Source organism: Boleophthalmus pectinirostris, unplaced genomic scaffold, assembly GCF_026225935.1.
Source record: "Boleophthalmus pectinirostris isolate CB_2022bp ecotype Guang Dong unplaced genomic scaffold, ASM2622593v1 HiC_scaffold_4, whole genome shotgun sequence".
Lineage (NCBI taxonomy): Eukaryota > Metazoa > Chordata > Actinopteri > Gobiiformes > Gobiidae > Boleophthalmus > Boleophthalmus pectinirostris.
In genome coordinates this window covers 23,915,813-23,939,080 of record NW_026571353.1, presented here as the reverse complement: position 1 = coordinate 23,939,080, position 23,268 = coordinate 23,915,813, and the positions used below count along the sequence as shown (strand labels likewise).

At 38.7% G+C, this 23,268-nt stretch overlaps 1 protein-coding gene across 1 annotated transcript in view; it reads left to right on the top strand.

The window, feature by feature from the left end:
* The first annotated feature begins 121 nt into the window (after positions 1-121).
* ksr2 (kinase suppressor of ras 2) overlaps positions 122-23,268 on the top strand; it is a 98,784-nt gene continuing 75,637 nt past the window's right edge. Inside the window, exons 1-5 of the mRNA XM_055161645.1 lie at positions 122-295; positions 9,379-9,519; positions 10,698-10,848; positions 15,278-15,280; positions 18,731-19,232. Of these exons, the coding sequence (XP_055017620.1) occupies positions 122-295; positions 9,379-9,519; positions 10,698-10,848; positions 15,278-15,280; positions 18,731-19,232 (971 nt within the window). The remainder of the gene's footprint in view (positions 296-9,378; positions 9,520-10,697; positions 10,849-15,277; positions 15,281-18,730; positions 19,233-23,268) is intronic.

Here is a 23,268-nt window from a genome sequence, read left to right as displayed (position 1 = left end):
TCGGTCCATGGCGTGCTGCAGGTTTCCTCTCTGAAACACATTTTAATTTCCACTGGGGGGCTTTATTTTATTTTGTTTTTTCAAAGTGCAAAGGGAAAATAACGACCACTGCTCGCAAACTATGAACGAGGAGATGACCAAAAGCGAGGAGCAGCATCTTAGTTTGCAGAAAGCCTTGCAGCAGTGCGAGTTGGTGCAGAACATGATAGATATAAGCATTTCTAGTTTGGAGGGTTTACGGACCAAATGTGCCACATCCAACGACTTGACACAAAAAGAGATCCGAACGCTGGAGGTAAGCACCGGGATTGTGTTGTGCGTCTTCGTCTAAATCAATTGGGGATCTGTCCTCCATCGAGGTCTCACTATGCATGTCTGTTTACCTATTTCCCCCACAAACCTGTCCAGAGTACCTTTATATGAGCCTTCTGAGCTGTGTGTTGTGCAGTGCTATAAATCAAGGCTACGGGACTGCAGTGGGCTGTTATAGACTTGCGCATTCTGCAGGTGGCGAGGAGAGAAGGTTCCTCTTCTCCATCAGAATAAGATGAGAGGCAGCCGAGTCGATGCCGTGTTTTCACTCTATTCTCCGTGTGCTAGTTTAGGCTGCGCATCTGTAGCTATAGTCGCAACCAGGCCTAGGCGTTATGCAAGAAGGCCACATCACTCAAATCACCAAATATCCTTATCTGCTTAATTGGCCCGTGTGGTATTCCGAAAATTGGGTTACGTAATGGCTATTAGATTATCCATGCCTGGGGTTTGACATGTGGGATCTTTAAAAACACTTAGGGCAGTGTAGCAGCCCACTTGCCAATGAAAGCACATAAAAAACATATGTCATAAAGTGTGATAATGTCATTGACCACTCACAAGAGCGCACAGCAGACAGAGACCTGCAAGAATGTCCACAATGGTGCCCCAGGAGATGAAAACAAATAGCATTAAGAGCGATAAGGTTGTCATAAACTCAACGTTGAGTGTCTGTGTGCACGGGCCATCCCATCACAACACTCGTTACTACTATAGCAGAAATAGAAAGTGCCATCAAGTCCCTCTAACCCTATTCTTAGAAATCATATGTAGTCACTTCACAAGGGCTCATTTACTTTGTTGTGCGTAATAAATCCATATTTCTACCTAAATTTCATGGAACACATTTTTTGGTTTTGTGTAAGCGTCTCAAAAACAGAATTAGGCCTGTCAGAAGTGGTTTACTTTACAAAACTAAGTAATTTGGTATGCCATATACATATAGGCTATAGTACTCTTTTAGGAACTTGAGTTATTTTGAACCATAATTTCAGCAACATTTATTCTTCCACTAAGCCTAAGCAATAAAATCTTTGAAAGGTATACCCCTTGTAGGCAAATGTGGCCTCTGTAATTAACCCATCTCCAGATCTTGAATAAGGCTACTACTACTATCTTGTTATTGTATATTTTAAGTTGGTGGGGTAAACCATAGAAAATCCTCCCAGACTTGTTAGGAGGAAGGAGTTTTAGAGCTCTGTGAAGTTTGTGTAGATTATCCTGATCCTTTTGAGTTTTGTTCAAGATCCTACACTTAGTTTGAGTCTTCTTCTTTCTTTCGGTTTTCCGTCTAACTAACACAAGGGATGAGAGATGTTTGCTATAGTTTTAGTTTAGAGTCTGTGTTTTTGTTATGGGACAGTGAACATTCTTGAATTGCAATCTCTTCTGTTGGTCCTGGTTTGGTGCTGGTCATAGTCCTAATATATCAGTTTAGTCCTGATATAGACTTGATTTGATCCAGTTCCAGTCCTGGTTTAGTCCTCGTCTAGGACATGGTTTTAGTTCCAGGTTACAGAGGGCACAAGAGGAGATTTGTAAAACCTATAATGCAGTGTATGCTGACGACTTAAAGATTGTTTTAAAGAAGCTAAATTATCTGGTCTATGTCTCCAGAGTTGCAGGTTGTATTGCATTCAATAGATAAACTTAGAAAACAGTATTTATGAAGACAAGTTTTAAAGCAATTTCTAACTCATATAGGCCTTTACCACTGAAGTTGTCACCTCTACAGATGACTTGCATCACTAAGTTTAGATATGTGGGCATGTGATTTTGATTTTAAGGAACAGACTCGAGACACAATACCGATTCCAATACCATGATGATAAAACACTCTTTTTTTAGGCAATGGTGTGATTTTCAACATTAAATCGTAGCATGTGGTCAAAAGCCCTCAGGGTGTTTTCACACCGACAGTATTTGGTGCGCACCAAACGGTCCATTCAAACCAAAAGTGGTTAGTTCGGTTCGTTTGCGTTGGTGTGAAAGCGTCAATCGGACTCGGACCCGAACCAAATCAAGCGGACCGAGACCGCAAAAAAGAGGTGGTCTCGGTTCGCTTGAATCCGCACCAAATGACCAACTTTGGTGCGGTTCCTCTGGTGTGAACGCGAACCCGGGTCCAAACCATAGACAGTATGGACAAACGGACTATTCGAAATGCATCATGGGAGAAACGCGTCTCCTCTGCCTGAAATGACGCGCTGTACGACTCCAGCGCAGTAACAGATTGTTGTCCAGACGCAGACGCGATTCATTTTCGAATCATTTTACCAACAATGGCCAATACAGAGAATGTAACACACGAAGATTAGAGCAAGTATCAGTGTGCGAACGTGTGGCTCCAGAGTGAGTCAAAATTGGGGGTGCGCACCCCTGTTCAGGACCTACACGCACAGAGACGACCCGGTGTTCCCCCGTGATCACGCAGCAACCAACATTTGTTATTTTAGGCTTTAAATAACCAAATAATTTTATGGCAATAGGCAATCGCCCATTCAATTGATACAACTTCAAAAAAGTCCCTGCTTTTAGCCTAGTGTGAGAAATACAGTCGGACTAGATCCAAACCAGAGTCCCGAACCAGCGGGGGCAGCTCCGGTTCAGTCCGGGCTCAGAGGAGCTGGAGCGGGGAGCCTCGACCTGAGGAAGCGCTTTCCCCGGGAAGAACCAAATGCGCGGAGGACGGACGCTCAGAACAACATATAACAAACCAAACTGGACTCACGCTTCTGTCCGGATGCTGCACCACCTCGGAACCAGCATGCGGTTCTTGAGCGCGGAGGACAGGAGCAGCGCGCCCGGACCTGTAGTCCACAGCGCATTCTTGCTTTTCCCGCACAGAAACAGCGCGCAGACGACGGAACGTACCCGCTCAGACCCAGTCATTGCGCACTGGTCTTTCTCGCCACCGTTTGGAACCAGCATATTGAGGATGAAGCCTCCGGACCATCTGACCAAAGCGCTTGTAACAGAAGACCAAGGACCAGACCCCAGCCCCGTCCTGAGGAGCTGCGCGCTACTGTGAGCGCTGCTGCTGTTACCCGAACTCTGGGCTGATGCGGTGAGTTTGTACAAAGTTCTACATGTTGCTGTTTTATGAGTTCATGGTGATAATTTGAGATGAGGACGGCCCGCGGTATTAACAGGAACATCGGTGTTGATAACTGGAGTATCGCTGTTTTACCGGGGAAACAGAGACCCGTGAATCGAACCAGTTTTGGTTTGTTTGCCGGTGTGAACGCGGACCACACTGGAGTGTATTTGCTACATAATAACAATTTTATTGCCTGGTGCGGACCAAATAATCGAACTAGCGGTGTCCATCGGTGTATACTAGATATTGTCTTATACTTGTTCTTATACAGCTCAAGATTTCTGTCCTAAATGTTACTGTTTTAGCATTGATACCTGCTCAAGTGAGTATCTAGTCTCAATACCATTTTTAATATCAGTTAGTTTTGACAACCCTGTCTAGTAGTTGTAGATTAGGCAACACACCTGACTCCGCAAGGAAAACTTCTCACTACAATACAATATATTAACAAAGTGGAAAAAAGTGTAATGCAATTATTAAAGTAGCAAAGATAGCAAAAGAGTTTTGTAAAAAATGTAAAAATATAGCCTACATCACTATGCAGAGTAATGTAAAACCACGAATTGTAGAGAAGGACAGCTCCTTCAGATTTAAGAAGCAACTACTAGAGACAGCGTTTTGTCCCATCAGACATGTTGTAGAACCATGTGGAAATAACTGCCCTGCAATATATTTTTTAAACAATGTGGCACTTTAAAATACAGCTCAGTATACAGTTTATGGATACGTCTGATTGTGCATAGGCTTTTTGTCATATCTACTGAGCAGTCCCTGTTTAGACCTGGTTAAGAATGGTGATTTGGTTCTGATGTTGTCCTCAGTTCAGTTCTATTTAAAAACTTTTGGTTAGTTTACTTTGGATTTAGCCTAGTTGTAGTTCCTTTAAGGTGGCACATTGAAAGTTTGAGGATCTCTGTTCTAGTACATTTGTGAGGCATTGAACAATATTGTTTACTTTTGATGTGTCTTTGAGGGGAAATGCCATCTGCACCAAGGCAAAAAGTTGCTCAACTTCGGCATAGAGTACATTTACAAACCACATCAAACAACTGGACTAAACCTGAAAGTAACACAAGACAACAGTCAATTATATATTACGTTGACTGGTAAAATGTTGTAATAATTTTTATGTGTGATTTGTTGTCTTTTGTTTTCGTCATTTAAACAAAACAAATATAAATTGTATTTCCATATTACCTGATGTATCTCCTCCACTATAATAACACGACTACATAGGCTATACTTATTTAGTCAGTGTTTCACATGACTCTTTTAACAATAATTTGTGAAAAAGCCTTACTGTGGTTCTGTATTCTATGGCAGTGACATTCAATCATACTTTTTTGCTTATACTTGTATGTACTTATTTGAACTGTACTCTTCAACTGAGTCACTTTCTTCTTTCTCTGATTTAGTCAATACAAAACCCTAATCCAGACATATACATACATATCTGTGAAATGATTTGTTGGTCTGTTTACACTGTTGTAGTAGATTGCTAAAGTCACTGCTATTTGTATGGTGTAATTTTATAACCTTTATATGTATAATATGTATAAACTTTACTATGACTTCTTCCTTATATGCAACATGTCACTATAGAGTTTTGATACTGGGCATTTCCCCAACCACTAAGTTTATCCTCATGTTTTGAGTTTGACCAGTAGAAATTAGAATTAGGTCTGATGTCAGCCACAGGGCAAGTCCTGGTCTTGCTGTTACTGCTGTGGGAGATTCCTACCCCTTGCTTTTTTAACCTATGTGTAGTTCTTGAAATCGCAATTTGAATGGACGCAATTACCAAGTCGCACATGTTGCAGGTTTCGAAGTATCATCATTTTCTCTACAAACAATACAATATCCTGTTTTATTCTGTATAAAAACTGCTGACCCTGTAGTTTAGATCTGTACACACATGTTTTGAAACGTGATAATTGTATACATTTTGTCAATTGATAGTTCAGTCTTTTTGTCAATTCTCCTGGACATGTTTAAAATATCAACTTTGAAAAGAATTCTATTATTAAAACCTTAATTGCAAATCTTATCTCAGTATTTGTCATAAAAATCGTAATTAGAAATGTTTCTCAAAATTTGTAGCCCTAATAAATAGTCTATAGGTAAGGGACAATATTGAAATTTGATGTCACGATTGTCATGGCCAAAATAATAGGGATTAACAATGATATCATATAATTATTAAAATTGCTGACAGTTCAAAAATGTTATTGGTATGAAGAACTATGATTTTGATTTTATGAATAAGTTTCATATTTAAACAGCTGTTATAAATTTGTACTTTGTTACAAGTGAAAACAACAATGGTGTTGAAGAAAATGGCTAAGTAGTTTTTGTCTGCACATTTTGGTGATGAAATTGTGATTACTTGTTAGCTATTATCACGATTATATAAAATGTCCAACAAACGATTATTGGCTACATTTTTTATCATGATAAATGATATTATTGTTTATTGTTGCATCCCTAAAAGTCAGTGACAGAAAATATGCCCGAAATCCCTCAGTCATAGTTTTTAGGGTCCTAGCCCTGACCTTGCGATTGTGGAAAGCTTCATTAGAAACGGCACTTTCACTGTAGTACATTTATGACGACTTGGCTCAAGTCGTATACAGGTTTCCATTAATATCATTATGCATTGTGGAGAGTCTCCCTTGGATACATGCTGAATGATCTTTGTGTGAGGGCTTTGTAGAGCTTCAAACACACGGAGCACATGACGTCATATGTTGTATTTTTACTAAAACACAATGTCGTACAAGTGCAGTGGTGCCGTCTGTACTGTAAACAGGGCACACTGTTGTCAATACTGCTCTTCTGTGGAACAGTTAGAGTAGCATTTCAATGATAAGGTGTGTCTACGTCATACACTCATACACTTCTGCCTTTGGAGAGGGTCAATTCAAAAAGATGTTTGTGATTAAAAAAAATACAGATCTCAAAAAATGAAAATATGAAAAAAAAATCACTTATATCAAGTCAAACCCATATATTATATATACTCATGGTGCATAGAGTGAAACTTTCAAGCCTTTATCTCTTAACATTTTGATGATTATGGATTATAGATAATGAAAAGATAAACAGAACAATGCCGTTTGCGTTCAGCATGTATCATGGGTACTTTTTATTTGTACAAGTAGGGAGTGTTTTGGTATTTTTCTGTTCTCTGATAAGATTTGAGATGTAGAGTGTCTAACAAAAACGTTTAATGACTCATTATAGATATAAACTACTACTAAAGTGCTTCATTTTTTATTCATTTATTGCAGCTCATGTTTTTAGAATACTTCTTGGGCAAAATTCTGCTTTACGGTCATTGTGTCAGTGGCTTAAATTAGTTTCAGTACCGTCTATATTGTCTTCACCAATATATCACCCTTCAAAATGTACTCTTGTGACAGGCCTAGCTGGTGGTTTAAAAGTGTAGACCAGAATGGTACCAGAAAGTATTTAAAAAGCCTGAGATGGAGGAGTTGTGATCCTGCCTACTTCACACCTCCACACACCTGGGTAATGGCTGTGTAAAGTAGGTGTCAGTTTTGGACTGTCTGTTAAGAAAAGCTGCAACAATCATCCAATCACAATATTGAAATACAGGGGCTGTCATACAGTACTACGGCAGTTATGGTGTCCAACTGGAGTAGTAGGAATAGTAGGCTACTATACTTCAAATTGAGTCATATATGGGCAAATAGTGGATCTAAGCTGCTTAATGGCCTTGATCATGTTTGTTTTATTGTTTAATTGTCAATGATATTTAGGTTACCAAGCAATAGTTCATATGGTTTGATGTAAAAATGTCTGAAGAATGCAAAAATAAGCTCAGTATGTTAAATCATAAAATGGGGGTTAGGGGGTCCTTTATTGGCATTTTGTTGTTGTTGTTTGTGTTGTAATGACCATACTGATGTCAATATACATCTTATTATGTTCCATTGTAAAATAATGTAAAAAGTTTACTTGCCCAAAATAAACAAATAAATAAATAAAATATGACAAATAATAAAACAAACATATTGATTGCTAAATATGGACTTCCACAGCAAAGGACATGTATGGTTCATATTGTCCCTTATGGGGAAATTTGTCCTCTTCTGCTGGGGCAAACTGTCAGAGCAGGAAACTGTCTCCAGATCTTGAGTCAGGTTTGGCAGATGAATGATTAGCCCATTGTGTATATTGGGTTGTATATTTAAACTTTTTATTTGAAGCAGTTGTTCTAGATTAACATGGTACTGCTATATTAAAGTTGCACTGTGTCACTTTTCAGGTAGAGGGTCCATCACCTAATTGTCTCCATGGGGTTTTACTGCTTTGCCTGGAATGTTCCACAGTATGCCATAAAATGTAAATGTAAATCATGTACACCCTCAAAATTAGTAATATCTAAATTTTGTCAGGCTATATTAAACAGGCAGTGGCCCTTGTTGTTTCTGAATTTATCATGATCTTTTGCCTAAATATAAAGAACCACTTTTTAACAACAGTAAATAATAAATAAGTAAATAAAGTAGCAAACTTATTTTCTTGACTTCAGTTAAACATAAAAGTACACTATGTAATCTTTAGGGTCCACCATCTGCTTGGCCCCATGAAGATATTATTGCTTTGCCTTGAATCTGGAATGTTCCATGATCTTGCATTTAACTTTTTTATCCCTATGGAAACAAGCATGTGGCACCACCAGGACAAGGCAGATCTATGGAGATTTGCAGTAGGAATTACAGTAGGAATGAATGTTTTTGAGGTTGTTTTGTTTGTTTGTTTTGCAACAGAAATACCTGCAATTGACTAAATGCAAAAGTTAATGTCATACTCACACTCAGAGCAAAGCAATAAAATCGTCATGGAGACAAGCAGGTGGCGGACCGTCCACGAGAAAAGTTTCTTAGGTCATCTTTAACAAAATTATGTAATGGAATTAAAATGTCCATTTAACATTCCAGCGCTTGTGCACTTATGATTTTTGTTTTGTCTTGTTCTGTCTTGATCCATTTTTATTTTTAAATAAAATGTGGTAGACATATCCAACACTTTCCACAAATCCTAATGTGACTGTTCTTGCAAATACATCTTATGTTTTGCAAATAGCTTACGCGTTTAATCAAAGAAGCAGCTGTAAACCTGCACAGAGGCGAACATCAGGACTCCCTGTGTGTCAAGAGCGCCTCCTACTGTACAAATTCTGCAATACAACTGAAAAAAAGAACCGTCCTGCTCAGTTTGAAGTTGAATTTGACATCACTTAAGACAACATTTGGTTGACAGTATCTATAAAAAAAAACAAAAACACCACAGTATCTGATCTCCACTTATTATTTCTTCTTGCCAGGGTTCATCACAGCTGTAACTAAATATATGGGAGCACAATACCAATAAATCAGTTTGAGAAACTAATATTCTTTTATTCTTTTGATTATTGTCAGAAAGAAATGTAAAACCACTAACTGACTACTATATGATACTTCAGGGTTTGTTCTTTATGTAATGCATTTTCCTGAGATTGTCATTCATGTTTATTATCTGACAAACTCTTAAAAGATGCTTTGCGTAACTTTTCTGGTGAAGGGTCCATCAAATGGTTTGATCCATGGAGATGTTGCTGCTGTGTCTGGAATGTTTCACAGTATTGCATTAAACCTTTCTGTCATCATGGAGACCAAAACAGGCCAAGTTACTGATAAGGTCTGTGGAGAGGCGACCCTGCTCACAGTCAAAATGCCTATTTTTCTAGGTATTTTTTGAGCTATAAAATAATTTGTAATTGAATAAATGTAAGTTAGAGCTGTTTCATGTTATACTGTGGAACATGACAGGAAGAACAATGACATATCCATAGAAACAAGCAGGTGACACACCCCCAACCAAAAGGTTACAAAATGCACTGTTAAAAGAAGTGAAAAGTTGTGCCAGTTGTGATAATGTGTTTCTTGTGTCACTCCCAGGGGAAGTTGGTGAAGTACTTCAGCCGCCAGCTGTCCTGTAAGTGCAAAGTGTCCTTAGAGGAGCGCAGTGCGGAGCTGGAGGACTTCCCCCGTCTCGGACACTGGTTCCGCATCGTCAACCTGAGGAAGGAGGTCGTAGAGGTGAGACCCACATATGTGCACGCTCATGGGTTTTAACACAACTAAATGTAAAAAAAAAAACTATCTAGGCAAGTATTAAGACTACATTCACTTTCAAGCACGTCAGTACAGTTATATATTGTGTTAGAAAACTGTAGGTTTGATAGGCTTCTGCCCCCAGACAACAACTCCTGTTTCTAACTTGTATTTGTTGTTAATGAGTGTTTTTCTATGCTATTTCCCAACCTTTTGATTACACTTAAACTGATGTCACATGTATTAGTAAGTAATTCTCTTCATAGAAACAATCAACAGTAAATAATGGTTTAGTTAGTCTGGGCAGTACATGTTATTAAACCTCAATGATGTGCATGCACGATTATAGCCGTGGGCTCTTCTCTGTACATTGTACCTCATTTTGTCTCACAAATGCACTCTCTTTCTTACACCAGTGTAACAATGGAGGCTAGATGGGTGAAATGTCTTGCCCAAGGAAACAACAACAGTGCGCACTGGTCCGAGCAGGGTCCAAACTGCCAACTGTGACCACTAAAGCTAGGCCTGTCATAATAACCAATGTGATATATTACTGAAGAAAATATAGATGATAAACGATAATATTTAAACCAAACTATAAAGGAGAATTCAAAAACTACTCTAAATGTACACTATTATACCTGCTATTATACTATTATACCTGCAATAAATACATAGCAGAGGGCAACACTTAAGTAGTTAGTTTGTATTTATAGTGAGTTGTAGAAGTTCATAATTCAACCTTCTACAGCTCAAGTAGATGGTTGAATTACAAGAAAATCCTACTACAGAAAAATAACCAAAATGTTCCCACTACCACTACTAGAAACTAGAAACTAGTAGAAAAACTAGTAAAGAATATTGAACCCCCAAAATTACTGTTGATACAGTAATTATTGTGACAGGCATAACCAGAGCTACTGCTGCTCTACGGCACTTGGCATTCCCAGTAGTTTCTTATCTCAGTATTGTCCAGGCCCAAAGGTTTTATCAGGATAATGATTCAGCTGGCACCTGATTTAGTCTGAGGAGCTAGGATTTCTACTGCCTTAAGAGGAAAAGAGACAGATTGGGTCAAATAGGGCTATGTTTGTATAACCGGTGTAAATGTACTTGAGTATTAGCCTCATTGTACAGTACCTGAGCATGTGCTGTGTGTGCAGGAGATGAGGCCAGGCGAGGTGACCCTGGAGGGCCTCCTGGACATGAGCGAGGAGCAGGTCTGTGAGCGGCTGCAGAAGTTTGGGGCAAATGAAGAAGAGTGTGCCCGTCTCAACGCATCACTGTCCTGTCTCCGAAAGGCTCAGCAGCTTGGTGAGAACACAATACACACAAACACAATAACACTTACCGGTGCACACTTAAAAGAGGTGATTTCTTTTATTTTTATGTGGATAAACTGCACAAGTTTGATAGTAGTACCCTCAACGCGTTAAAGGAAATAAGGTAAACAAGAACAATGTACCTGTATGACACTTTAAACTCCTCAACAAACTCACACAGTGATTTTAATATTTTTGTTGAGATTCTTGTTTTTATTTATTTCATTTGAGATGAGACACTGCTGGTGAATAGGAAACAAATTTGACAACTGGACAATGGTTTTCTTGTTGTTTTCAGGAGAAAGCTTATCTTAGCTTTGAAACCACAGTAAGGTCATTTTCATATCCAAAGATTTTCCAAAGATTTATTCAGATTACAGATTAGTTCACAATTCATTCATTTATGAGTTAAGTGAAGTAATCTTTAAACAGCCAAGGGAATATCAAGCATAAAGCTGCAGTTGTGTAAACTGTACACCAGGTGGCATCAGAGACACTTGTGAAGTCTCAATGCAGTGGAGGAAAATGTATCTACTCAGTGTAACCATTTGCATGTTTTTGCATCATAAAATATTGAAATTATGATTAAGTATATTTAAATGTTACTGATCTAAATGATACGGATACACGGTTTATTCATCAGATTGTTTAATTATGAATGCACAGGCCCGTTACTGTGATAAATCATCACAAAATAGATCTAATACATGCAAGACAAGGCAATTAAGGTAAATTAGAAATATGACCGAAATACACAATGACGCACAGATTCTGTTTTAGATGTTTCCAGATGAGAAGCATGTCTGGAACAGTGTCTTGTAATTTCACTAGTTGATCAGAAGAGGGCAGTGGCACATCACAAACCAACCCAAGCTTTGGATAAACGTTTAATAACAGATCTAGTTTTAACTCCCACATACTCTTGGATAAAGTACATGTTACGTCCTCAGACTGAAGCCACTGCAGAGGAGTTACATTACCTTTGTCCGCACCAAGAGATGTTCAGGAAGAATGGATTCCTGTTCTGGAATTTTCATTGCTGTCCGTGGACTTAAAGACACAAATGTTTGGGGAATGCTACTGTTTAAAAAAGACCATATTCTGTGTAACTCTTTTTAATACTCTTAAAGGATGTTGTATGATGTGATTACCAGGGTCAATGCATTCATAAGGAATTCCTTTACAGTATGTTTATGTATTTGTTTTAAATATTTCTTCATGAATTGGAAAGTTCTTTCTTTCTACTTTGTACAATTTTGATGAAAACAACAGGCTGTGATCATACACACTAACCTATGAGCCTACAGTTAGCATTTAATTGCTGAATTTCACTTTTAATCAAATGATATCAGGTTAAATGTCAGAACAGAATTTGCATTTTAAGCCAAAAAATCGTTATATAAAATTCTTCAAATCTTTTCAGCAGAATAAATCATGCACAACTTTCAAGCCATCACCTACTTGTCTTCACAAAGATCTGCTTTCCACAATTGTTGCTTTTCTTGAAATGTTCCATAATATGACATTAAAGGTATTCATGTTATCAGTCTACATGAGAGCAGGTTTACCTCTCTACAGATCTGACCAGTAACTTGGCTTGACCTGTTTATTTAATGCCATACTGTGAACACAAGGACACTAACCACCAAATATAAAAGCTGTAATAGTGATTAAATTCTTGTTTTGGTAAGCACACTAAATCTATTCAGTTACTTTGGCTTTGCCTTTCTCCCTTTGTCTGCTGTTTGTTTTCTCTGTCTGTCCTCGTGTCCATTATTTTTCATTTCCATGTGTTTATGTTCTTGCGCGCACCCCTCGGTCCTTCACTGCGCTACTCCAAAGGCAGGGGTCCCGCTTCTAAAAGACAATTATGGGCTCGCTAACATTGAGCTAGCTGCATGTGTGAGTAAACTGCAGCTACGTCACCTCAGTACTGACAATAAGTGGCACTTAGAGCTCTGAGAAATACATGTAACAGCCCTCTTCATATCCACACGCAGATGCAGAACAGGATGCCACTTTTTTGCTTTGAATGTTATTGTCAAAATCTGCAACCGTGTAAAATGCCCATAACAAAGATGCATTTGCTTAATCTGTTTATTTCACAGCGATAATATGATAAGCCATTGCCAAAATAAGTAACCTATGCCAAGAACATAGGGCTTCTGAGGTGGATTTATAGCTTCTATTCCTATTTAGGCTTTTAAGAATATACTATCATCATTACAAGAAACAATAAAATTACATTAGAGCAATTATCCAAATCATAAAGTGCAGATATGCAGAATGTAAACCTATATAAAAGCATTTAGGCATAAAACCAGAGCACAGAATATATCTGGCAACGCTAGCTCAGTTGGTAGAATGTTTGTCCACTGATCCAAAGGTCAGTGATGTGAATCCCACTCTCGACATTGGCTGAGTGGTCAAATACACTAACTCACAGGTCTGGGGTGTGATTCCAGCTCCCACAGATGAATGCTTTCATTGTGTCCTTGGGCAGACTTGCATACACCTAGTGTTTGCGTACACTGGTGTATGAACGTGTGTGTTAACGGGTGAGTGGTTCCTTGATGTAAAGCGCTTTAAGTGCCTTGAAATTGGAAAAACGCTGTGTAAAAATGGAACCATTTATCATTGATATTTAAACAACATTCACCCATTCACATGCTCATGCTTTTTACAAATTGGTATTTAGTTAGTTTGGTGCAAAGGGAAAAAAAGAGCCATGAAAGCCGCTGGGTCAGCACTGGTAAATACATTTATGAAACTATAGTGTCTTAATACTTTTAGGTCAACTCTAACTCAAATAAGTATGTTAAGCATCTTAAAATCTCTCTAGGGTTATTTTTGCACTAACTGAACATTGTTTGAGGTATGATGACAATCTCTAACCCTAGCTCTATTGAATGCCTAGTCCAAACATCGTAGTATTAGAGACCAAAGCAAATGAAAACAGCTGTGAGCCTGGTGCTTAGATCCTCAAGGAAGCATTTCACCACTAAAACTACACAATACAAACATGTGTGCACTGCGGAGTGTTAGGATGTGCAGAAGAATTATAGTAATCCCAAGAGAATATGTTGTATTTTATGAGTCATAAAGCAGTATTGAAATTGTCGAATGTGGATATCTCTTCATTTTACAAGTTGAAAACATTGTATTTGCAGTGTAAATGTATTTTCTTTGCAGGGAAAAAAAATAATTAGAAAGTTGATTTCTGCAGCCCATGAGATGCAACGAGGATGAGTCATACAATTTAGAGGCAGGCGGGAGCTTTTTGTGCGACAATATATAGACATTACCCAGCCCGTGTCCACATGCGCACAGGGAGGCACTAGTGCTAATGTTTTCATTGTTTCCTTTGGGGAGTACAATATGCCACAAGGAATTTTTATCTTTATTTTAGAGCCTATCCCAAGTTTCACAATTCATGTACACTTTGTATATTTAAGTGCTCTATATTACCACTATTAACATTTGTCCTTGGCATTGAATGCATCTCCAGATCTTGAGCTTGTCTTGATCAAAACCTTAGCTGAGGTATTTGAGCTGTAGTGCATGTTTTGGGTCGATGGGGGAAACCAGAGTGCCCAGAAGAAACCCACCCAGACACAGTGAGAACAAGCAAACTCAGAAAGGGTCACCTGGGAATTGAACCTGGAACCTTCTTGCTGTCAGGCAAAAGTGGTAGCTACTCAGTGAGTGTGTTACCACTAGGCCTGTCACGATAACCTGATAAAATTTGAAGCAAGATATATCGCTACAGAGATATACTGTGATAAAGGAGAATATTGAAACTACTGACACAGTAAGAACAAAGGAGCACAATCCCAGTAAACCATTTTTAAATAGACAGTATCATTCAAAAGGCCTGAGATGCAATAAAGAATGAACCAATAATTGGCTGTAGTAGTCACATATTCAACCTTTTACAGCTCAAATCGTATTGTATTAAAGAAAAACACCTAAAATCTCTATACTTTCACAAAGAAACTGTACATATGATAAGGCTTGAGCCCCAAAATATATTGTTCCAGCTTTCATATATTGAACAATAAGCTGATATAGTAATTATGGTGACCTAGTTACCACTACCGTAACTAAAGCTACTGTATCTGCTGCTTCTCATGCACACTTCACTGTTATTAAATCCACCTGTCCCTCAGAGCATGATGAAATCTGACCAATAGGAGTGGGTGGGGGAAAGTGTCTTTGTTTGAGATCAGACACGATTAAAGATTCACCACTTATTCAGCATTTTTACTGTTACATCATCCAACCTTATAATTCCTATACCCTGTTGGAGAGTTAAATCAAAGGGTTGTCCTCATGAATTGACACACTTAATTAACTTATAACTGAGATCAAATGTGAAGTGATCGAAGACGACGAGCATGAAAACGAAGCACAAACTACAGGAGGTGAACCAATCATGTAGCCACACTCGAGAATAGAAAAAGCTCTGGCAAGACGCATTGACTGGATCTCGACAGCCGTCTTCCTGAGCACTGGGCGGTCCTTATTGGCTGTTAACTAATTACCCCAGTCTAACTTTGAGTCCTACTGATGACTCTAAGAATGCCCACAGCTCCTCAAAGCCAAAGCCCGTCAGAGATAAAACAAGAGCACCTTTTCTATTGAACACTGCACTGGCCTTTTACCAAATCTGTTTATAGTGGCAGGGAGATGGAGCGGCTAACCTCCCCACTGGCATTTCACTGCCATTTAGCCCAAGGAAGCCACACATCTCCAGGTAATTAGTCCAATTATGAGGCTGTTATCTACGTTTCTCAAAGCACCGCCGCGTGTTACTGCGGGTTAATGGTGTCTGGGTGGGCCGTTTGCCTCCATCACTGCACACGACAAGTTCACAGTGATTCAGCCATATTGTTTTAGCTAACTGCTGCGGGATACAGCGTTTGAACTCATTTGACTCGAGACAGGGTGAGGTCTACGCTGTGTACAAGCATGTGTTAAGTTTTCATTAAAGAAAAGGGGGGGCAGTTTTTCTTTGTTACCTGTGAGCATAAAACGTGTCTCTCATGAACAACAAAAAGTGAAATAAATAAAAACAACAACAAAAAACATTATTTTTGCCACAATGGAGAAATTTCAGTGTTGCAGCGGCAAAGTGCTAGAACAGCAGTGGAATAAGAACAGATTTTAAAAAATCTAATGAGTCAAATAAAAGACTGTAAAGCAAAATGTACCTTAAGTGACTATATTGCATATTGCAGAAGGTTGCAACAATACAGGATATTGTATATATCTATATCTGCGTATATAGTATAACTATACAAGGGTCACAATATTGATACAGTTTCGATGCAGGTTTTAGGCCTCAGAAGAACAGAAACAAATATTTCATCTTCCTTTTTATCAGTAAACATTCTATTACACTGTCTCTTCTCTGTTGAGGCTTTTATGCAGCTGTTTTTTTTTTTTTTTTTTTGTTTTTTTTTGTTTTGTTTTTTTATCTGCAGAAGTTTGGCGTGATTAACACACTGGACTAGACGTGTGATGTGAGTCATGGACTCATGTACATTATATTGAGAGGGTCATATTGAAGTTTATGTATACAGTAAGTATTGTTGTGTCCCTAACACTACAAGTGATTACTACTATTGGGTGATATTAGAGATAGCAGTGTCGAATACTAAAAGTTTTCACATAATAGAAAATATTTATTGCAGACTAGATAATGGGACTGGCATCTCTGAGAATCACCATTATCATTATCATCAAAAGGAAATGAAAATTCAAATTAAAGGTCACATTAGCGACATATAATTCCAGTGTTCAATATTAAATGGCCGCCCATGTGTCAGACACACAGCTAACTCTGATTACTGGAGCTCCCATCTGGAGTCTCATTGTTAAAGTGTGGACTCCTCTGTGGAGGTTGATTAGATTTTTACATGGGGTCAAATTAAACTTCCTTTATGTGTTGTTTTTGTACCAGTTCTTTGTGTTTGTTGTTAACTTTTGATTGAGTATGGTAGCGTATTGTTCTCAACATATTGTGGCCCTCTCATCTCCCTCCTGTGTCTCCATCTTGTCTGTGTGAAGGGTTGGATCAGGGACAGTGAGTGCAGGCACAGCTTGACTGGAGAGGCCCTACTGACTAATATCCAGGGTGTGAATTACAGCGGTGTGCAGCTGACAGACTGTAAGAGTCAGAGGAATCAAACCACTGTCCTTCATGTGTTGTACTTAAAGAAGAAATATACTGTTACATACATAGGTTAGATTATTACCCATTTTTAGTTAAAAACCACATTGGAAAACTTATGCAAGAAGCTCAAAATGCACCATGAGATATTTTTACAAACTCCTACATTGATCTAAAATGGCTTATTAATAGAAACAGGGCCGCTGATATCCTATTCAAAACTGCAGAACTGATAGACTCTGTACTGTACATGTGGTGATATGGCCTATGACACAGAGGTTGAATGTTTTAAATAATCACAAATAAGTTCCAAGAAGTGGATTGGCATAAGGGGTAGGTGAAATTTACTGAAATATTCTGAGCTCGCAATTGAGTACCAAATGCACAACAGTATAGGATTACTCAAACATGCATGAATCAATTGAAATATAGCTCTAAGTAAGCGAATGATGGGAGCACCTTTATAACATAGTTGACAGCTTTAGTTTTATTAATTTTGAAGCTACTGTATGCGTGGGTTGAAGTTTACTATTATACATTATTAAATACTTGTAATAATATCAACTCATTGTAAAAGCAGTTCATGTTAGGTCCACAGAGAGGTTTTGTGAAGCTGTACATGTGCCTGAGCATGGCTGACACTGACGTATTAAGTTAATTAATTTATACCTCACTCTTTTATCAGATATTGCTAATTTATTAATTCATGCTGGTGCTGTGTATTTCCAGTTTCATAATCTTCTTAAAGTGTACAATGGAAATGCATGTATGTTGTGTCTCCTGAGACGTTGTGCATTTTCTCAAAACAAAGACTACAGGCGTTTAGTTCTGTTGATCCTCCTGGGACATAAATATGAAACATGTTTTCGATGATTCTTAGATGTTTAGGCAGTTGATGTTGTTTTTAAAGAGGTTGTTTTTTGATACATTTTTGTTCCTTGGAGACAATGTCACAGGGAGGAAAAATAATGACACACCAGGGTGAGGAAATGGCTGGGTAGTTGAGTGATTTTGCATAAATAGAGGCTTTGCGGTCAGCACCACTGAAGATTGTGGGGTCAGTCTCAGTCAAGCTTGAAAAACAGCATCTGCTGATCAATTCAACCAATACACTGCTTTGTGCACTGGATGTCCTCTTTGCTATGCATAGCTGCAAAAGCATAGACAAGTGGGGTATTTCAAGTCATTTCAGCTGTGTCTCTCCTCGATCAATAAACATTATTTTTGTGTCTTTCCAAAGAACAACTTGAGGAGGATAAATTGCACAATAACGGAGGTAAAGTACTGTCTCTCTGAACTCCAAACACTCACTCTGCTACTTTCCGTCTTCTGCCACTCTTTTCTTTTTTCATCCATCCTAAAGTAAAGTTTGCTGGATGTGCCGATGACTCACTCGCCTTTGCACTGTTGTTTTGGCTCTTCTCCACGGCTCTGGTCCATCCACTCATCAGGCTTAATCTGCTTGTCATATCACTCAACCAATACATGCGCATCATGTTGTCTAATAGATTGTGCTTGTGTCTTCAGCGGCCTGAGTACTTTCACTAATCCACTCAACATTCTAAAACTACAAATCATTTGTGGCATTGCATGAAAATTTTTGAGAAAGTAATTTTATGTGATTATTGTAGACAAACCTTAACTAAAACACTGTTTAAATAAAAAGCTCAGATAAAAAGTGAGCATCTTCTCTTTACAGGACACCAGGCCAAGCAGGATTGGTCCATCCAGTGGCCGACCTCTGACACAGGAAAAGAGAACACTCCGGTGTGCCAGCCTGAGGCCAGTCAGTGGATCCGCTTCCAGCTTTCCCAAAGCCCCAAAGTCCAGTCCAAGTACAGCCAGCAGCACATGTGCCACAGCCCCCAGGCCGTACCCCCTCCGCTGTACGCCGACCGCCTCACCGTGGACAGCCCCACGCTGGGCTTGCCCTCTCTGGACTCGGGACACCGCTCCTTGCCCCCCTCTCCTCGCCAGAGACACTTTGGTCACACCCCTCCAAGGACTCCGCTGGTGGTCAACACCATGACCCCCCCTGGCACCCCCCCTCTACGGAGACGCAACAAGCTGAAAGCTCCGGGCACGCCTCCTCCACCCAGCCGTAAACTCATTCACCTGTTGCCCGGCTTCACCGCTCTGCACCGCAGCAAGTCCCATGAGTTTCAGCTGGGCAACCGCCTGGAGGACACGCAGACGCCAAAGTAAGCCTCTCACACACGTTTAAATGTGAATGAAGCTTTATGTGCAACTCTTTCAAATGTAACCACACACATGAGTCAGAGCCAAAGATTCAGGCAGGATTAGGATGTGCTGCCTGGATCAACAAACATCGCTCAAGGTTTGTTGACAAACTCAAAGATATTTGTCCAGTGGTTTTATTCAGCCTCGTGAATCATGGTGAAGATCTACATCTGATATTGCATGCTCTCAGCCCACAGTGAGAAAAACAAGATATTTTTAGACTTTTACAAGACTATATAGTAATTCAGTTTCCCTTGCTTTCAAAGAGAGGCCCTTTGCCTCTAAAGGTTCTTATCTGATCTGTCTTAAGACAGAGTCATTAATTTTGCTGTTAAAAGTTCATTAGAGAAGTTATTTTCTCCACCGGTTGTTAGTGGTCAGTTCATTACTGTTGTTGTTTGCCTGAAGCTAGTGGTAATCTCATCTACGTTGCACAGAAAGGAGGTTCAGGCCCCACCATGATTCCATGTGCTTCGTGCTACATAACTTTCCATCAGAAAATCAGATTAATTCTTAGGGAGACCTGATGAGCTGCGCTGAAGCACCAGGCTGTGTGCAGATAAGAGTTCCTGACCAGCCGTGTCTGTGTCTGGTGCTATGCTGATCCGATTTAGCCACAAACAGGAACCAGAGTCAGCCTCAGGAGAGCAGCACTCATTTTGATAATGCCATTAGATGACAGTGCCCTATCACCGCCACACATGCTTAGTTAATATTTGTAACTTAGTCCAGCCATGGCACAGTGGGCACGCAGGCTTTTGTGTGTTGTGCACGGAGCCCTGTACCATTTGGCTGCTCGTGGCTCTGTGTGTACCTGTGTGTACCTGCACACTCAGGACTGGATCAGAGCCACAGAGAATAGCTTCAAACGGCATTAGAGGATTGATTACCGGTCCCTGAGCACTGATACTCTGCAGGCAGGGCCCTGAGCACCTCTAATCAATGGCCTGTTTGTGTCTGGAAATGTCGCATCTCATTGAGAGAGCGGATCTGCTGAAATCTGCTCTCATCAAACCTGGCTGACGACAAGGGTTGGAATGAATCATTTATTGGTGCAGTGGCATGACTGGCGTGACCTCCGGCTTGTAGTTCTTTTGGTTGAATTAAGATGACATCACAGCTTCAGTTATCCAGTGTTTATTAATGGAGAAGGAGGCACTCAACATGGGGTTGGTTTGGTACGGATTTTGAATGGTTTACCTGCAGGGATGTAACAGTATCCAAATCTCTCGACAGGATAGTTTCACAACATGTGTCTCATGATACTATATTTATTGCGATATTTTATTGAAGATATTGTGAATATGTTTTTTATTTGTTACTGTTTTTTTTTTTTTACTGTTACTGTTATAATTCAAAGAATTTAATTAAAAGTACTTAATAACAGTTATTTCTTCATGCATTCTGCTTTGAAACAGCAGAGGATCGTGGTCTTATGTTTTGCTTTGTTTTTTAGTTTTTTTAGGTTTTTTTTGTTTTTTTTATAGCTGCCCCAAAATAATGGATTTAAGCTAAGAAACATTAAATTATATATATTGTAATGGCCCACGATTATTATTATTGTGAGACTTTTGACAACTCTTGACATCCCTTCAACACTAAGCTGGTAAATGTGATAACTCTGTAAAGTTTAATTACCTAAATACCTTTCCAGCCCGATGTGATGTATAACAACATACACACAATATAAAATCGTTAACACAGTAATATGGCTTTCTTCATAGAAAGCTTTGGTAACATTATGGTCTTCCCACTGTGTTACTGATTTACAACAATTGTCCTCACTGACTGGATCTGCTTTATATTTTTTCAGTCATTTACATCATTCAAATTCATTGCTTAAAGTCAGCCATTCATGCAAATATGCTAAACAGACCACATGGATTGTATTGGATGATACATTTTGTTTCCAGTCATTATGGGGCTCAACAATGACCGTGCACCCCGTGGCTCCAGAACTAAATTTCCCATTCATTTTTCTCATCTAAAAAAAAATATTATTAAAAGTTTGAAAGCTTGCTTGAGGATAATCAGCTACATGGTACTAATGAGCACAAGAGTTATAATTTTATTTAAAATCAGTTTCTGGAACTTTATAAACCCCAAAGTTAGTAAATCATTTCTCACAATCTTGCATTTTAAACAGCCTTTTTGGACTTTAAATGACCATGTTATGGCTTTTCGTAGCTGGTTAGCCTCCGCGATGTCTTTGAACTCTTAATTTTTTTAGTTTAAATTTTTTGAAATCTCTATGGGAAAAATAAATGTGAAATGTCACTGCGGTCACTGTTGAGCTTCATTAGTTAATATTAATTGCATCGAATGGACTAGCAAAAGGTAGAAGACAAACTAAGTGTCGGTATAGTATCACAGCACTGTTCATCTTAAAATACTGTACATTATGCATACATCGTCTGACCAGTAGCAATGCCTTTTGCTTAATCAAATGTGGTTAAGAAAACAAAAAAACACAGAAACACAAAAATGTCCAACTTATTTCCTGATGTTTTTTTATCCAAAGCTGTTTTCAAATCGTGGTATCCTGACTGTTTTAATAAGCGTGTGCTGCTCCTGTGCTGCTCGTGTCTGGTGATAATTGGCTGTAACTGTGGTCGGGACACGATAACTGGGATTACCGTGTGACCTCTGGAGACGGGCATGTGCCTTATCCTAATGAGATTTGGCCTAATATGTCATTATTAGTGCATGATTCAACACTGAGCTATGCGAGGTGAGTGTCAGCTATTCGGTTTTGATTAGCAGCTCTGGATATGTTTTTTTTTTTTTTTGTTATAACAGCGTCTTCTGAGCTTCGGTATTGTAATCTGTTGGTTTTAGTTCAGCTAGGTGTACATACATGGTGTATTTAAGATGGAATTTGTGCTACTTTTCATTCAAACATGTGGGGTTATTATTATTTTTTACTATGTGTGACTTTGTGAGTACTTTTATAGGTTGGAGTTTAGGTATAGTTAGTTGCAAATATTAAACTGAGAGTTGTGTTAAAATATATTCCACATGATATTCTGAGATATATCACTAATTTGTTAAGAACTAAATACATATACACGTACGTATTTGTATATTAAACCACTACCAGGAGAAACCTCATATGAAATAGAAATAAACCATGTTTTTTTCATGGCCGATCCCAGTTGTTTGAAATTCAGAGAAATCAGTGGCTCATAAGCTCTAACGATATTTTTGGGCTTATATGTAGGCCTTATTTTGATTATTTTTGCCAAATTCTGTCATCTTAATCTACTGCAAACTCACTCACAGCCCTTTTTGCCCTGGAAATTGAAGACTGATGGCCAGTAGGTTAAAAAGCCCAAACATTGGCCAACTAATTAACTATCTGTTTATCTCTACTATGAAATATACCAATTTTAATAACCCAAACAGTAGCAAAGAACCAGGACACAAGTCAGAAATACCTGGGACTATTATGGAAGAGAGTGAGCGGAAGCTCACATAGCCAGGGAATTGAACCAGCAACCTTCTAGATGTGGAATGATTTTGCAAAGCTACAGAAAATAAGAATGTTTTTTAGTATGTAAAGCAGTCCAGAGATGTAAAGTGTTTTGCCATTACGTAAGTGCAGTTTGTCAATAACGCACCTATGGCATTTTAAATATTTATACAGATTAAACCTCAGTGTTAGACCTGTTAAAAGTAATTTATGTTTAGTTTAGTTGTCAAGTACTATTAAGATATATATGTATGACTCATTTGTTTCTATGGCAATGTGTTATCTTATTTGATTAACAGAACTTAAAATAGAACTTGTGCATTCAACTAGTTTGTTGTTGTTTCACTTACAAGTATGCATAATGACACAATATCCTTCGCCCGGTCTACACGTTGTAAACTTTGTTAAATTGTGATTAAAAATACAGGCGGTTCAGCCACACGCATGTCCCCAGCTTTTCATCAGACTTGTCAGCTGAAAGTAATTACTCACATTTTTTAATTTTGTGGAGATGAGTTCATTAT